General features: G+C 44.1%; 1 protein-coding gene across 1 annotated transcript in view; it reads left to right on the top strand.

Annotated features, from left to right (window-relative positions):
* NET1 (neuroepithelial cell transforming 1) overlaps positions 1-17,675 on the top strand; it is a 70,550-nt gene that overhangs the window by 19,432 nt on the left and 33,443 nt on the right. Inside the window, exons 2-3 of the mRNA XM_081927054.1 lie at positions 4,214-4,280; positions 14,409-14,468. Coding sequence (XP_081783180.1) covers positions 4,214-4,280; positions 14,409-14,468 — 127 coding nt within the window. The remainder of the gene's footprint in view (positions 1-4,213; positions 4,281-14,408; positions 14,469-17,675) is intronic.

Below are 17,675 nucleotides of genomic sequence, written 5' to 3'. Positions count from 1 at the left end.
TCTGTCCAAGTGGATGGCGTGGACTGCTGCTCCATGACGGATTTGCCAATGACAGGATTCAGTTCGCTGCGTTACCCTACCTACCCATGGTCTGCTGGATGAGACCAAATGTGGATAAGGGAGACCTCATACCACTGCACTTGTGCAAGTTGTGACTATGGAGCAAGACACCTACAATTTATTAACATATTTATATTTATTTCAACAGCTTGTCTACCGCTTAATCACAGTTGTCTCTAAGTGATGTACAGGAGGCTAAAGATGAGTTAAAACAATAAAATCAGATCCCAATTAAAAGCTTGCTGGATTAAATAAGTCTTCAGTAAGTGCCAGAAGTTCAACAGGGAAGGGGGCCTGTCTTAATTAAATTGGAAGTGAGTTCCATAAAATTGGGCCCACAATGGCTCTTGCTTGGAAATAATAATAATAAAAATAAAATATTTATATCCCGCCCTCCCCAGCCGAAGCCGGGCTCAGAGTGGCTAACAACAGTAAAATAATACAGTATTCTAAAATCAATTCATTACAAAATCAGTTCAAATCAAATTAATGGCAACCATTGGGCTAGAGTTCTGTGAAGAATTACCAAAGGAGGGGGTCAGGCTGTTCCTTGGCCAAAGGCCTGGTGGAACAGCTCTGTCTTGCAGGCTCTGTGGAAAGATGTCAAGTCCCACAGGGCTCTAGTCTCTTGGGACAGAGCATTCCATCAGATCGGAGTCACAGCCGAAAAAGCTCTGGCTCTGGTTAAGGCCAGCGTAACCTCTCTGTGGCCCGGGACCTCCAAGATGTTTTTGTTTGAAGACCGCAAGGTCCTCCATGGGACATATCAGAAGAGGCGGTCCCATAGGTACGAGGGTCCTAGGTCGTATAGGGCTTTAAAGGTTAAAACCAGCACCTTAAACCTGATCCTGTACTCCACTGGGGGCCAGTGCATCTGTACATCTGAGCCATAGGGGACCACTAACAGTGACGCCCCTGAAGACAGCTGGGATTGAGCACAGAATATAAGGCATCAGGTGTTCCATGAGGTGTCCTGGACCCAAGTTGGTTAAGAACCTTGGAAAGACACTTGGAAAGTAATAGGGCTTCCTAGGGATGACCTAGACCTGGTATGTGTTTTGTATGCAAAATGTCCCAGCTGGTAGAGATCTCTGTGGAACCCTGGAGAGCTGCTACTAATCAATGTAAACAGTATTGAGCTAGGCGGAGCAATAACTCAGAAAGCTGGCTTGTATTATGTTCCTAGGGATGAAAACCTGACTCACCTCCAAATTGGAATCATAGAATCATAGAGTTGGAAGAGACCACAAGGGCCATCGAGTCCAACCCCCTGCCAAGCAGGAAACGCCATCAGAGCACTCCTGACATATGGTTGTCAAGCCTCTGCTTAAAGACCTCCAAAGAAGGAGACTCCACCACACTCCTTGACAGCAAATTCCACTGTCCAACAGCTCTTACTGTCAGGAAGTTCTTCCTAATGTTTAGGTGGAATCTTCTTTCTTGTAGTTTGGATCCATTGCTCCGTGTCCGCTTCTCTGGAGCAGCAGAAAACAACCTTTCTCCCTCCTCTATGTGACATCCTTTTATATATTTGAACATGGCTATCATATCACCCCTTAACCTCCTCTTCTCCAGGCTAAATATGCCCAGCTCCCTTAGCCGTTCCTCATAAGGCATCGTTTCCAGGCCTTTGACCATTTTGGTTGCCCTCCTCTGGACACGTTCCAGTTTGTCAGTGTCCTTCTTGAACTGTGGTGCCCAGAACTGGACACAGTACTCCAGGTGAGGTCTGACCAGAGCAGAATACAGTGGCACTATTACTTCCCTTGATCTGGAGGAGAGGCTGGGATGATGGTAACTGCAAATTATGGCTGGCTGAATAGTGTATTCCCGGACGGTCTTAAGAACAACTCGTCTGTGCAGTTGAGAGATGTAAAAGTTATCCAGTTCCTCCGCACCAGTTTGGAGGTCGGTGACTCCAACAATTTTTCTGCGCGGGGAGGGGGGGGAGTGAGCAACTGACGAATTAGCATATTGATATAGACAAATGGAGAGGCTCACGAGCTTCCTGTCAAATCCCAGAGTGATTGCAGCTATTTGCTGGAGGAAGTCGTGCCATTGTTCAGTCTTCCTCAAGTAAATATTTAAGAGTTTCTAGTATGCTCAAATGGCTTGTCAAATAGCACCAAAGAGCTCTGAGCATCAGTAAATACAAAGGAACAGAACAATGCCCTGGCCCTCTGAATTCTACCCAGCAGAAGTAGCAAGAGAGGAGCCAGGTTCAGTAACTAGCATCTTACTGGCCATGGTGGCTAGAACAAATATTTTCTTCTGCATTGTAACAGCAACATCAATGTACATGCTAAATGGTAGATTTTTTTTTCTTCTCAGAATCGTCTCCACATCCCCCACAGATCTCCCATCTATGACTTCTCTTCCCAGTTTTTAAAGATTGTACCTGCACAGGTTTCTGCATGTCTCCTGTGTAAATGATGTAGAACAGGCATGTGTTTCAGACTGATTCAGCAGAGCACTGATTGAAGTTATACAGTTTACAGCATTCATAGGACTTCCACCCACCCAAATACTATGATGTAAACTGAAGCACAGAGTGGAAACATTATAGCCTGCTAGTTGTTGGAGCTTCATGTAATAAAAAATCCATTATTTGATCAAATTAGGTGTTGTCATTGGCCAATTATATAAAAACTACTCTTCTGAGATATTAAAAATCTGAGTTTTGGATAAAAGCTACGGAGTCCAAAATAAATGAAAAGGTCTGTGCCTCAAGCTTATTAGACAGTGAAACTTGGAAGTGAATGTATTTGCTTAAGCCTGTTCTAGTCCTGGAGAATGACTTAAGGCAGTGGATTTAACACCCTTAAAAGGTGTATGTCACACAACTGTGGTATTGTATGAAATACTCCCTGGCACTGTTCCATTCTCTGTAAGGCTGATTTGGCCACTGAAATACTGAGACAACATTGCAGTTGGAAAATTTGTCAGAAACCTATGGCTTCCTCAGAACCTGCAATTTCCATGGAAATCACTGACATATGGCAGATGTTCAGAAGCACAGAAAGAATAACAATATTTATTTATTTTACTTTGTACCTTTATGAAAATTCAGGTAGTGATCATGCAAAGAAATAAGAGATTTTCCATTCTCTTGCACTCGAAAGCCAGAAACAGCTGTTCTGTTCTGATGAAAGCAAGCATGCAGAGACCTGAGCAGAGTCAGATCTAATTTTGGAAACTAAGCACTGGTGCTGAGATGGAAGTTGTTAGGAATGGAGTGTTCCCTTCTCAGTTCTTGGCCTGGAATTACTTGTGAGGGCATTTTAGTGGGCTGCAGTTTCATGATATTATTATTTATTAAAATTTGTATATCATCCTTTATTTGAAGATCATAGGGCATTTCACAACATAAACATTCAAAATGAGAACACAGAATACATAATAAAACAAAAACAAACCAGTAACCCCCTTCCCACAAAGTGCCATAGAATGTTAATTAACCAAAGGCTTGGTTATAGAGAAACATTTATGTAACTTACCGGCCAGTTACCTATCTCCCCTTCTTGAGTAAGGTTCTTGAGTGGGTGGTCAAGGACCAGGTCCAGGTGTACTTGGAGGGAACTCACTTTATAGATTCATTTCAACCAGGGTTTAGGTCTGGTTTTGGAACAGAAACTGCTTTGGTCACCCTGTATGATGACCTCTGTTGGGAAAGAGACAGAGAAAATGTGTCCCTGTTAAGTCTCAACCTCTCACTGGCTTTTGATACCATCAGTCATGGTATCCTTCTAGAATGGCTGTCCGAGTTAGGGTGGGTGGCCGCACTTTGCAGTGGTTCCTGTCCTACTTGGATGGTCTTTTCCAGAGGGTGGTGCTTGGGGAACCATCGGTGTGGAGTTTCCCAGGCTTCAATTTTATTCCCTATGCTGCTTAACATCGACATGAAACTGCTGAGTGGGATCATTTAGAGTTTTGGAGTAGGTTGTCAGAAAATGCTGATGACACGTAACTCTGCTTAAAAGCTCCCTGCCTTGCATGGGGCCAAGGCTCACTTGGCACACTGGCACATGCACACATGTGTACGTATATCTTGTGCTAAATGTTCTTGATAGCAAAGCAGCCTGGAACTCTGTAAGAGCTTCAGGGTTTTCCTTGTAACTGCTGTCATAAACAAGAAAACATTTTCTGTCCACAGGTACTCTCTCCGGCGAGGAAGCTCATTCACATTTCTAACTCCTGGGCCACATTGGGATTTTACCCTGGTGAGTAAAGCAAACAGCGTATTAATTCACAATTGGAATAATGAACAAAGAAACAGTTCATGTTCTTCCTCTCTCAACTAAAAGTTTGTTCTGTGCCCAGACAGACAGCTACAGTTTTTTACTTTCTGTATGCTGCTGGTGGTTAAACCAGCTTTGCTAGCTCTCAGATGGTAGTCAGTGTACCTGATCTGCCTTGTGAGACTTACATGATGTGCAGCAGTGTATTTCCATGTGCTAGAACAACGTCTGCCATTAATTTCTTCTTTTTGCATACTGTAACAGAATAATTTGACCAGCTGTGGATTGAGTAGAATTTAAACAAGACCTGCTGAAGTCAATATGACATATACAGTATCTACAGTCAGGAACTGATTTCCAAAAAAATCATCCAGTAAAAAGATATTTCCCGTCTCAAAATGTGTGTGCCCATTGTGTCTTGATTTCCTTACATGTAGAAGCTACTTCCACTCGTGCAGCACAGAAAAGCATATTGCTGTTAGCAGGAACACTGTGGGGCTAGACAGCTAAAGTACTGTATTTTTTGCTCTATAAGACTCACTTTTTCCCTCCTAAAAAGTAAGGGGAAATGTGTGTGCGTCTTATGAAGTGAATGCAGGCTGTGCAGCTATCCCAGAAGCCAGAACAGCAAGAGGGATTGCTGCTTTCACTGCACAGCAATCCCTCTTGCTGTTCTGGCTTCTGAGATTCAGAATTTTTTTTTTTCTTGTTTTCCTCCTCCAAAAATTAGGTGCGTCTTGTGGTCTGGTGTGTCTTATAGAGCGAAAAATACGGTAATTTTTTCTTCCAATGGCACTTTCTGCTTACACATTTGTTTCTTGCCTGGGACTATTGGCATCATTGGAGAAAATAGTATTTTTTTTTCATCTTGCTTATTGGAGATAGTGCATTTCAAACTTAGAACACAGAAGGCATGTTTAGGCCTTTGTCTGAACATGTGAATGCTGTATCTGTGGTGGGAGGCAGGGGCATACACGCACGTCTTGCCCCTAATGTCTCCATACATGTTATCCTTTATCAGTGTCCCCATGGAGATTTATATTCATGTTCAAGCAATCACAAGAACAAGGCCTTACAGACCTGCTCATTAAGCGGAAGTTCATGCTGTTTATCTAGGGGGAAATGTGCTTCTCAAGGGTGACTGACTATTACGATCTTCACTGTTGTCTCAGTTTTGATCCTGCAGTGACTAGCTAAGACCGGTCATTCCTTCAAGGCAACAACCAAAAAAATGATTACAAAGCTATGCTCTAGCTCTACCTACTTGAACCTCGTCTCCCCACCACTTCTATTTCTTCATGAATTGCAGAAGCTAGATAGGGATGCTAAGGGTTATATATCCAGCAATGTTCTACTCAGGCAGCCATGTTCTACTCAAAGTAGACCCACTGAACTTAAATGGCACTAGGTTAGCCACACCCATTGAGTTCAGTGGGTCTGCTCTGAGTAGGAGGAACTTTGGATACAATTCAAATTATTTTGGATCTTGTGGAATGGAGGCCTGTACAGAGCATTGACTGGATAATGAGCTGGATCACACTCAAGTTCTTCTTGCTTTGAGGCATGGGGCACTTGTCCACTGGGGTTTTAATAGCTCGTATTCACTTTTTTCAACCAAATACTAGGAAACAGCTGTAGTGGTAGGACACGTGTGCATGCATAAGGTTCCAGATTCAATCCCTGATATCTTCACCCGAAAGGTCATGAGGTACCAAGGCTAGAAAAGACTGGAGAGCAGCTGCCAATTAATAGAGTACTTGGTTGGATGGACTAGCGATCTGGCTGTCCCTGTGCAATGAAGCCACATAAGTTAAGTTTTAAGGTTGATTGCGGTACAAGAAAATGATGATAGTACAATAAGGCCATTATTTTTTATTGTCCTAAAAGCAAAGGAGTGAAAGTAGATAGGAATATGGGCAGCAATATTTATTTTAATTTGTGTTTTCCCTATTCACTATATATGCCTTTTTATCTTTTTATGTGAAAAAATGGTTGAGGCAGGAGAAGCCCTGCAGGCCTTACCCTAACTAAAGTAAGTTAAGATGTGCCTCCAGCTCCCATGAGCTCCAGCCTGGGATAGCTAATAGTCAAGGGTAATGGGAGTTGTGGGGACGTGGGTAGCGCTGTGGGTTAAACCACAGAGCCTAGGGCTTGCTGATCAGAAGGTCGGCGGCTTGAATCTCCTGTTGCTTGGTCCCTGCTCCTGCCAACCCAGCAGTTCGAAAGCACATCAAAGTGCAAGTAGATAAATAGGTACCACTCCGGCAGGCAGGTAAACAGCGTTTCCGTGCGCTGCTCTGGTTCGCCAGAAGCGGCTTAGTCATGCTGGCCACATGACTCGGAAACTGTATGCCGGCTCCCTTGGCCAGTAAAGCAAGATGAGCGCCGCAACCCCAGAGTCGTCCGCGACTGGACCTAATGGTCAGGGGTCCCTTTACCTTTAATGGGAGTTCAGCAGCTTTTGGAGTTCCATAGGTTAGCCACCCGTAGTCTAAGCCAGGCTTCCTCAACCTCAGCCCTCCAGATGTTTTTGGCCTAGAACTCCCATGATCCCTAGCTAGCAGGACTAGTGGTCAGGGATGGTGGGAATTGTAGTCTCAAAACATCTGGAGGGCCGAGGTTGAGGGAGCCTGGTCTAAGCAGTTTTCTCTTACTTTATGGTACTGGTCCCAACCTTGTGCCGTGTTTCAAATGCAGCATGAGGTCATGGAAGTACCTGATTTTTTCCCTGTTTTGAGCTGGTGAGGATTGTAAGCAAGATTTTTGAAACTTGATGAATGCATATCTGCATATGCACCCATGCAGAACACATAAAAAAAAAGAAGTGCCAAGTCTCCCTTAAGTATGAAATCGAGAAGCAAAAGTTGGTGCCTGTCTGGTCTATTAAATTTTGCTGCTCAGTTTGCTTGTATGGGATTAGTGGAAGTGACAGAAATTAGCCATAAGGTAAATGGAGTACACTGGCTCATCCCACACTTCTATGTATCAGAAAATCCCCTTGCCTTCAGGCTACTGATGCTGAATCAGAGCTAGAGCACCCCTAGCAGTAATAAGTGCTGTTTGACAGAAGTCTGTGTGCTATAAACCTAGAAATATGGCTGTAGAAATATTCCTTTGCTTTTAATTCCAGCCAGCCCCTTGGTAATAACTTCCGATAGGTGATACTTCTCAAAATGACACTATTTCTCCACTCCTAATCTCTTGAGGAGCTGCTTTTGTATACTTTTTGCTCTGTTCATTATGTTATTAAGGCTTAGGGTAAGTAAATGTTTTTTAATAGAGGCTAGTTCCAGTAGAAGAGGATAACAAGATTAGATGCTATATATTACAAACCTGAAACTGTATTTATACAAGTTTAACAGACATGAATTGTCCCCAATGACATGAGGCTGCCAAGAATCCTGACCTCACCTGGGTAGTACAGCTCCTAGGGTTTCCTGATTTGGGAGATTAGGACAAGCTGATTTTAAGCTTGTAGCAAGATGAGCCTGTAAATCATAAAAGGGAACCATTAACCTGACCTTGGCATCTCCTGGTCCCTGGATTTATCAAGTGAGGAACTGTCAGACTTGGACCTGGGTTCAAATCCCTGCTCAGCCGTGAAGCTCACTGGATGACCTTGGGCTAGAAACCATTTTTCAGCCTACCTACCTCCAAATTGTGAGGACAAAATGTGGCATGTGTGTGATATGTGCGCACTTTTGAGTTCTGGAGGGGAGAGCCTATTTCTGGAGGGGAGAGCCTATTTTAAAATAATATTTGGTGTGGAAATAGAAAAGCCAACCTCGCCCAAAGGACGTTTCTCTCCTTATCTGATACAATCATTGAATCACTCATTTTAGAAAGATGGGTTTTCTTTCTAATTAAGGGTTTTTCTGTTTTATAAAAAGGCAATGAACACTTTTTGCTGAGTCTTTAGACATCCTGCTTTTTTCAGTCTGGTGCACTCTCAGAAGTACTTTTCCACATGAACTGATCTCAGGAGGGTTTAAAAGGGTCATCCAGTCTGAGAAGAACATATCAATCCGGATAGCCCTTTGTTTCTCTGAGCCATTCAAGTGCAAGTTTTTTTTTAAGAGTCTGCATCTGATTTAGCAGATGTAAAACAGCTGGCTTTGCTGTCAGATGTCTGCTGTCTGTATGAATCGCAACTGGGCTGAGAAAAATGAAGGGCCCAGCCAAGGCAAGACCTATTAAAACTAGTCTAGCCAGTCTTAAAAACAAACCTCTGGACTTCCTTTAGAGTCTGGAGTTGGATGAGACTAAAGCCTATAGGTTGGCTATAAGCAGGGAGTAAAGCTGAATTGCAGAAACTAGGGTTTCTGAGTAAAAAGCAGAATCTGAAATTCTTGGTAGCGTTGCAAGATTAATAAAAAGAAAACAATGTCTGTTTTTAATGGTAGTCTGACCAAGTCTGTAAAGTTAATTTGCAAATTGTTCCTTTGAATAATTTGCAGATATGTAATAGATATGGTTAGAAATACTTTGAGGTGCAAAAACACTCATTTCCATGTTGTTCATAATATTGTGGTATTATAATGTTTTTGAATAATGTTTTAGAAAGTCATTTGGTGGAGAAAGGAGTACCGTATTTTTTGCTCCATAGAGCGCACCGGACCATAGGGTGCACCTAGTTTTTAGGGGGGGGAAATCAAGAAAAAAAATCTTAACCCCCACCCCAGCCCCAAAGAGCAGCGTACAGGCTGCACGCAACTTCTCCCTTCCGGAGGGGTTGCACGTGGCTATGGCACAAGCCAAGACAGCGCTGTCTTGGCTTCCTCTTTAGCTGTGCGCAACCTCTCCAGCCAGGAGAGGCTGCGCGGGGCTAAAGAAGCCATAGCCCTGAGCAGTCTCCCTGCCGGAGGGGTTGCGCACGGCTATGGCACAAGCCAAGGCAGCGAGCGGGATGAATCCCGCTCGCTGTTTTGGCTTCCTCTTTAGCCCCACGCAACCTCTCCCTGCCTGGAGAGGCTGCACGGGGCTAAAGAGGAAGCCATAGCCCCGTGCAGCCTCTCTCTGCCGGAGGGGATGCGCGCGGCTATTCCTGAAGCCTGGAGAGCGAGAGTGGTCGGTGCGCACCAACGCCTCTCGTTCTCCAGGCTTCAGCGAAAGCAAAGTGAAGCCTTTGGAGCGCTATCGCTGAAGCCAAGGAGCCTGCATTCGCTCCATAGGACGCACACACATTTCCCCTCAATTTTTGGAGGGGAAAAAGTGTTGGAATTCTGGCCCGTCCTGAGGTATGTGCCTATCTGTTCAGGCACCGGCTGAATTCCTTAGACCTCCCTCCGGCGACTCCCGGCAGGATAAAACATACGCGAGGTCCGTTCCGGCGATTTTCCTCAGGCTGTGAGGAAAACACACCAACTGCTTCTCTCTCCCCTTTGGTGTCCCCAGGGAGGGGAAAGAAGCAGACAGAAATCTATTTACATCTTTTATTCCTGTCTTTTACTTCAGTACAGAGAAAACATGTCTGCACTCATCAGCAGTTAGAATAAACTCCACCCAAGTACTTCCAGCACAGGTCATATGACAAACCCACTGAGCTAACATCCGGTGCTCAGTACAGAATGGACTGCCCCTTTGTTCCCATGGCAACAGTCACAAACTTCCTGTTTGGCTTTCCAGCCACAAGCAGCAGTCTTGGCTGCTATAGCCTTTGCTTGCTGCTGCATTGCTGCTTTAGAATAACATACTCCCCCTAAAGTATCAATGCGTGCTGCGAGCAAAGCGTCATCCAGAGAAGAAAACAAACAGTTGTTATACTTATAACATTCCCCTGTTGTTTCAGTTCCACCCTTGGAACTACCCGCCACTGGTTTTACCAATGTACCTCTCTGGCTGTGTGACTTCCAAGGAATGAGTGCATCTGCATTACCTTGGTTAGCAACTCTCTGTTGTGCCTTTGTCTCTGACTCAGACACAGCTTCAATCTGACCTTGGTCGTTTACAACAGCAACACATGCAATAGCCAGGTTTGCAAACTCTTTTGAATACCTCTTGGGTGGTACACCCTTCGTTGCTCTCTCAGACCTAAGAGACGTAAGAGGTGCTGCTCTTCTTTGCTTTCTGGTTCAGCCTTTGGACTCTCTGGAGAACCAGTACTAAGCTTAATCAGTGGTTCATCCTCCTCTTCTGAGGATCTAGACATTATGTGAGATTTCCTCTCAATGACTGTGACAACTGAGCTGTCTGAGCTATTGCTGTCATCATCAGTACTACTGAACTCAATAAGATCAAAATCATCATCATCATCATCAGAATCATCATCACCTGTGGGAAATGTGTGAACAATCACTCTCTCCTGTTCAGGAGCACTCTCTAGAAATTTTGTGAGAATCACCTTTCCAGATTCAGACAAAATTACTCTGTAGAGACCCTTTTCATAACCCACAAAAATGCCTCTGGCATTCTTTACCCCACCTGGAGCTTCTGTTCTCACATGAGACCCAAAAACCTTGAAATGGGCAACAGAAGGTTTTCTGTGGAACAGTTTCTCAAAAGGAGAACATCCCAACTCTTTTGAAAACGTTCTCAACCACGTGTAACAAAATGACATTAGCGACTCAGCCCAGTACTCATGTGGCAGATGTGAACTAAGCAATTGCGCTTCCATTCCCTTTTGCAATTCTTTGTTCACCCTAACACAAACACATTTGTTCCAAGCTTCTTCGGAACTAGCAGTTTTGTGTCTAATCCCTTTCTTCTTCAGGAACCTCTGGAACTCCTGTAAAAGAAAAATTGGCTTCTCATCTGTGCAAAGACAATCTATGTCAGCATCATGCATGTTTTTAACCTTGTCACAAAACTCTTTAAACCTTTCTAAGGCTTCTTTCGGTCTCTCCAAAAGATAAATCCAGACAAAACCTGTGAAAGAATCAACACATATTAGGTAATACTTTGCATTGCCTCTAGATGGTGCTAAAGGACCAATCACATCAGCATACACCCGCTGAAAAGCCTTGTCGACCCTCGAGGTGACCTGCTTGGTGTTCTTCTTGGCTACACCTGTAAAAGAGATCATGTTAGAATCACAAGAATTACATTTCATGTAATCACTTTGATCAAAAGTCAGCAAATACAGTCCATCTTTCTCTTTGGCAGAAAGATACAGCTCTCCATCTTTGTAGATCTCACAGTTCTGATCATCATAGGACAGTTTTAGTCCCTTCTTGGCAATCTGCGAAACACTGAGCAGATTAAACTTCAAATCTGGAACCAAGTAAACATTGCTTATAGTCAAGTTCAGACTTTTAAGATACACAGTCCCAATTCCGGTCGCTTCCAGCTTTTGACCGTTGGCTAGTTGCACCGCGAAGCTTTGCTTCTTAAACGTAGAAAATAGTCCTCTGTGTCCTGTCATGTGAACTGTGGCTCCAGTGTCTAGGACAAAGAAGTTTCCCACCTCTGGTGTGGCTTTTAGCGACATCAAAGCCTTTGCAGTCTTTGCCTTTGGCTTGGTGTGACCTTTGTCTGACGCCTCAGACTTTGTGGAGCTCGCCTTAGCTCCTCTGTTCCGACGTGGCTTCTTACAGTAGCGCTGAAGATGCCCAGTTTGGTCACAATTGTAGCATTGGACAACGTTTAAAGCTTCGGCGTTTCCTCCAGTAGCAACAGCAGTGGGGGTGTTAGAACTCCGTTCTTGTCTCCCCCTGTCCTTCACTTCCAGGGCGGCAAGTCTGTCATGTTCACAAAGAACCACGGCAAAGACCCTCTCCGAAGTGAGATCCGCTGCTGGGAGAGACCCCAGCTGACTGGCAACTGTTTTGTAAGTCCGATTCAGACTGTTGATCACCATGAAGCAAAACACTTCCTCCTGCAGACGGAAATTACGTTCCACCATCTGTTGACGCAGAAACTTCATTTCCGTCAGGTGCGATTGAACATCTCCATCAGGCGCAAGCCTCAGGTTGGTCAGCTTCTCAAAATACAGCAGCGCTGAAGAACCTGCATCTCTCTGATGTGTCCTTCTCAGCGTGTCCCAAACATCTTTCGCGTGGTCTAAATCTTGTATGTGGATCAGCTGCGAATCTGACACGCACAGAATTATAGCAGTTCTGGCCTTCACATCCTGTGACTCCCAAGCACGCGTTGGTGCTGCTGGAATGGGGTTTTCAATCACCCCAAACAGTCTCTGATTCTGCAGCAGGGCCTTCATCTTGATAGACCAAGATGCATAATTGTCACTGGTCAAAAGGGGCGGAGAAGGCAAAGCTCCCTTCTTTGCATCCATCTTGAGTCCTTGCATTGACTCTCAAACACAAGCCTCTAAAATCCAATAGCTGGCTTGTTTACACTCTGTGCACCTGGCAGCTCTGAACGCTGGCTGCGTTGGAAATTTCCAAGAGCTCTTCAGACTGTGTAGTCAAAACATTCCATTTTAACTTTCACTTCTCCTCTCTAAGGCATGGCCTTCACTGAAGGGCGTCGCTTAGCAACAGTGCATTCCATCCCTTGGACAGGATTAACCACAGGAATGTTTGGAATGCGGTTTCTCTTTTGACTGGAGCTGTTTCTCCCATCTACTGCTCCCCGTGAAGCAGAGAATAACTCAATCTGCATTCACACTTCTAAGCCCGAAAATCTCATACCTGGGCTCCGTTGCTTTGGCTGTCTTTCCCTCTGGTCAGCTTCTGGCTGCAGAGGATCAGCTTGCTCACCTCAGGCTTCCATGGAGGCCACTTCTTGATGCAGAGGTCGATGAAAACAGCAACCGGCGTCTGCTACCACTGTTGGAATTCTGGCCCGTCCTGAGGTATGTGCCTATCTGTTCAGGCACCGGCTGAATTCCTTAGACCTCCCTCCGGCGACTCCCGGCAGGATAAAACATATGCGAGGTCCGTTCCGGCGATTTTCCTCAGGCTGTGAGGAAAACACACCAACTGCTTCTCTCTCCCCTTTGGTGTCCCCAGGGAGGGGAAAGAAGCAGACAGAAATCTATTTACATCTTTTATTCCTGTCTTTTACTTCAGTACAGAGAAAACATGTCTGCACTCATCAGCAGTTAGAATAAACTCCACCCAAGTACTTCCAGCACAGGTCATATGACAAACCCACTGAGCTAACATCCGGTGCTCAGTACAGAATGGACTGCCCCTTTGTTCCCATGGCAACAGTCACAAACTTCCTGTTTGGCTTTCCAGCCACAAGCAGCAGTCTTGGCTGCTATAGCCTTTGCTTGCTGCCGCATTGCTGCTTTAGAATAACAAAAAGTGCATCCTATAGAGCGAAAAATATGGTATCTTTCAAGCTTTGCTTCTCCTGCATGCTTCACTCCGTCCACCCCCCCCAACCCCAACCCACAATGCATGCATGAACAGGAGACTCACATTTGATCTCCAAAGCATGATTCTGTCAGGGAGAGAAACAGTGCCACATGCAGCCTCTGCAACACAGTCCTGTGTTGTGGTGATAGAACTGTGGGCGCAACCACAATAACAAGTCTTGTGTTAAAGAGCGCTGTGCTACAGGGATCCCACATGAGGCTAAAATATTTTTAAGTTTAGAAGGGGAAATGAGAGCCATATATGTTGTTCTCAGAGCATGGTCCTTTATGAACACAAGGCCATGCTCTGGTGGTGGGACACATGCCTGTATTCCTCTGACAAAGGGGACTTGCCTGGTCACTGGGAGGAAATTTTACTTGCCACTACCAGAGGTGAACTGGGAAGGACGTTATTATGGGATAGTTGTGATGTGTAGAACTTAGAAGTGGGAGATGGCACACATTGGCTCTTATATAATGGTAAGCATAACCGAGAACTGTGGAATCCAAACAGGTTTCTTGTTTCATTAAGTAAATTCTTGAAAGAATTCCAGGTGTCAATAGCGACATTAATGCAAGTTGCTCTCCTTCCTTCTGGATTTTCATTGTTCTCTTTTTAATCTGTTTCTCATAGGAGCACAAAGGAGGCAATAACTTCTAGGCGAATTGCTTGTATGTCAAGTCAAATGACGTTAATTGCCAGAATGAAATTCCTCCAGCTTGTTTACATCATAGTTGTAAAAAGGAGGGCAGCTTTGGGGCACGTAACACTTGGGGAAGCTGGTTCCTTTCAAGGATATCAAAGCCAGCCACGTAACTCGTATAACTAGTGTTTTCTTTCCTTATAGAAGAGGAAGCGGAGAGAGAGAGATGACGATGTTGTCAGTATTTGTAGCCTCGATCTTAAGGTAATTAAAACATTTTTCGCATGATTGTACTGATAAGCAAAGGTGCTGCATTCATTGAGGTTTCTGGTCCACCTTATATTGAAGGCTTGTGGTGGGTTTTATTGTTTTCCTTCTTCTGTTGACCAACCATCCAAGGTAGTTGAGAGGATATTCCTGTTTCCATTTAATTTATGGGAAATGGGGACTGAGAGATTGCAACTTTCCAAAGGCTCCACCCACCAAGTCTCCAGCTAAACTGGCATTTGAACTTCAGCTGCCCAGCTTCAGGCTCAGCACATCTACCTACTTGCCAATGCTGACAAATCCAACACCTGGAAGAACCCAAAATTATCGTCTCTGATAATTGAGACCTCCAGACCTGGAGGGTGGTATCTTTCTCTGTCCTCATAGTTGAAAGCGATGGACTTAAGCCCAGTGATTTCATTGAGTCTGCCCTTAGTATGGTGAGCATTGGATATCACAAGAGGCTATACTACCTGAAGATTTTTTGTTTATTTCCAAACCTAGAATGACCGTGAAACCTAGAATGTTGCTCCTTCGCTTTTTTATTACAGAATTCTAACTTTATTGAGCAATTACAAGAGGCAAGAATAAGAAACTGTGCTATAAAAATGGTTTCCCTTCAAGATACACAGTAGGATGGAAGATTCTCAATACCTGCTTTTTTGCATTCTTCTAGTAAAATGTCATAAGGGGGCAGTTTTTCTGAATAATTATTTCTGTACCTTCCACAACTAATATAATTTATCAACAGACATCCCACAGTGTATCCAACTGTCCTCCCTTCAAGCTTTTCCCTACCCATCAGCAACCAATTTCCCACTGCCTGACATTGGGGAATAATATTTCACTAAGTTTTGCTTGATCTAGATGCATAGAAATTCATGGACCTAACCTAGTCATCTCCATCAATTTCAGTGGGTGTACTCTGAGTAAACTTAGTTGAATACCACCCTTTCCCCCCTGTTTTTCTAGCAGGGACTGTAAAATGCCATCTGTTTTCCTAGGATGGGCTTCATTTCTCTGGGCTTTTTAATGGCATCCATGCTGTAGAGCAGGTGTAGCCAACATGGTGCCCTCCAGATGTTATTGAACTACAACTTCCATCAGCCCCGACCATTAGTTCTGCTGGTGAAGCTGACGGGAGTTGTAGTACCACATTGGCTATTCCTGCTGCAGAATAACGTTTCCCTGGGAAGACCCACCAGGCTCTTCGACTGTTATGTTTTTCCAGAAGATGAAGAGAGTATTTTAAGACTGTGCTGCTCAAAATTGCTTCCTTTTGTTGGTTTTGTAATCTTAATTCTAATGTGTGTATTTAAAAATAAATACTGGCAATTTGAAATGTATGCCGCGTAGCATCCTGAGCACAAAATGGAAAGGTAACTTAGACATTTTATAAATGAAAGAACACCTCCCACTGCCAAAAGCAAGAACGTAGCAATGGTGAAAGGTTTGCAAAGGTGAAAGCTTGCAATGCACTGCCCCTTGAGTGTAACTGGCATTAAGAGTATATGCAGTACTTTTCCTGTATGTGGCTTTATCTTTTCCTGAAGTAAACACTATGAAACTGAGACATGCTAATTCTGATTTATGGGTTCCCCAGTCATTGCCTCCTTTGTTAATTAATGGTTCTATTGTTTGTTCTTTTTATCAGCCTCAATTTTATTATTTCTCAAAAGTGGATTCACTGACCTGTGAATGGTCATGACTTTTTTTTTATCTAAGCTTCACGTGTAGGTTCCTTCAGCTCAGAACAAGTGGGTATCAGAGCAGGCTCAGACAACACAATTGTTGCCCTCTTCAGTGATTGCTTCATATCGGATTGCACAAATCTCCCTGTTCATCGGGCTCCCCAAAACCTTGGAAGAAATGAGGCTTAGTATCAGCTCAGTAAATATACAAGTATCCAGAGATAACCACTGAAAGAAATACGTGCCTCTTCTCAGGTGGATAATAATCTACCACTTTTACTGCCTTCACCCACTGATGCTGCTGTTGTACTTAGCACTCACTCCAGCTAAAGTGTAGACACTTCAGCTAAAACTTCTGCACTGCCTGCCCTTACACCTCCAGGCTAGGTTCAAGGTTCTTGAATTGTTATACAAAGCTTTGCACAACCTGAGTCCAGGATGCATTAAGGATCACCTGAGCACTCACATCCTAGCTTGGTCACTGAGATAGTCCTGGGGAGCACGGTTAATTGTCCCTGTCTTTCAAAAGCCTGACTGGCTTCAGCTAGAAGTTGGCTGTTTAGTGTCATGGGTCCCATACTGTAGAATATTCTTCAGTGGGGATTCAGCAGTCAGCCTTGCAACTAATTTTCAGATGTCTCTTAAAACCCTTTTATGCCAGCAGGCCTATTCAGTTGTTTAAACTTATTCAATGTGAGCCAGTCATTTAGTTTGCATTTCATTTTAATGATTATTTTGCATAGTTTTAATTGCATTATGTATTTTATTTCACTTATAAATGTTGTTGTCTGCCACTCGGATATTTTATATGCAGAGGGTGGTCTATAACTATTTTTGTCAATAAAGAAATAAATCTCCCTGCTCTCCTCATCAAAACTTTATCCTCCTGTCACTCTGAAGGCAACAAAGCCTTGCTGAATCAGCATATTCTCACTGTACCTATTTGCTAATTGGTACTTCTCTGGCTAAGAAATGGAGGCAGTGAGAGATTTTACTTTCTTGGGTTCCATGATCACTGCAGATGGTGACAGCAGCCACGAAATTAAACGACTCCTACTTCTTGGGAGAAAAGCAATGACAAACCTAGACAGCATCTTAAAACGCAGAGACATCACCTTGCCGACAAAGGTCCGTATAGTTCAAGCCCTGGTTTTCCCAGTAGTGATGTATGGAAGTGAGAGCTGGACCATAAAGAAGGCTGATCGCCAAAGAATGGATGCTTTTGAATTCTGGTGCTGGAGGAGACACTTGAGAGTCCCATGGACTGCAAGAAGATCAAACCTCTCCATTCTGAAGGAAATCAGCCCTGAGTGCTCACTGGAAGGACAGATCCTGAAGCTGAGACTCCAAGACTTTGGCCACCTCATGAGAAGAGAAGACTCCCTGGAAAAGACCCTGATGTTGGGAAAGATGGAGGGCACAAGGAGACGGGGACGACAGAGGATGAGATGGTTGGACAGTGTTTCGAAGCAACCAGCATGAGTTTGACCAAACTGCAGAAGGCAGTGGAAGA

The sequence above is a fragment of the Podarcis melisellensis genome (assembly GCF_964234715.1).
Source record: "Podarcis melisellensis genome assembly, chromosome: 10".
NCBI lineage: Eukaryota > Metazoa > Chordata > Lepidosauria > Squamata > Lacertidae > Podarcis > Podarcis melisellensis.
Note: the sequence above shows the minus strand (reverse complement) of the source record. Positions and strands in the feature narration are given on the sequence as shown.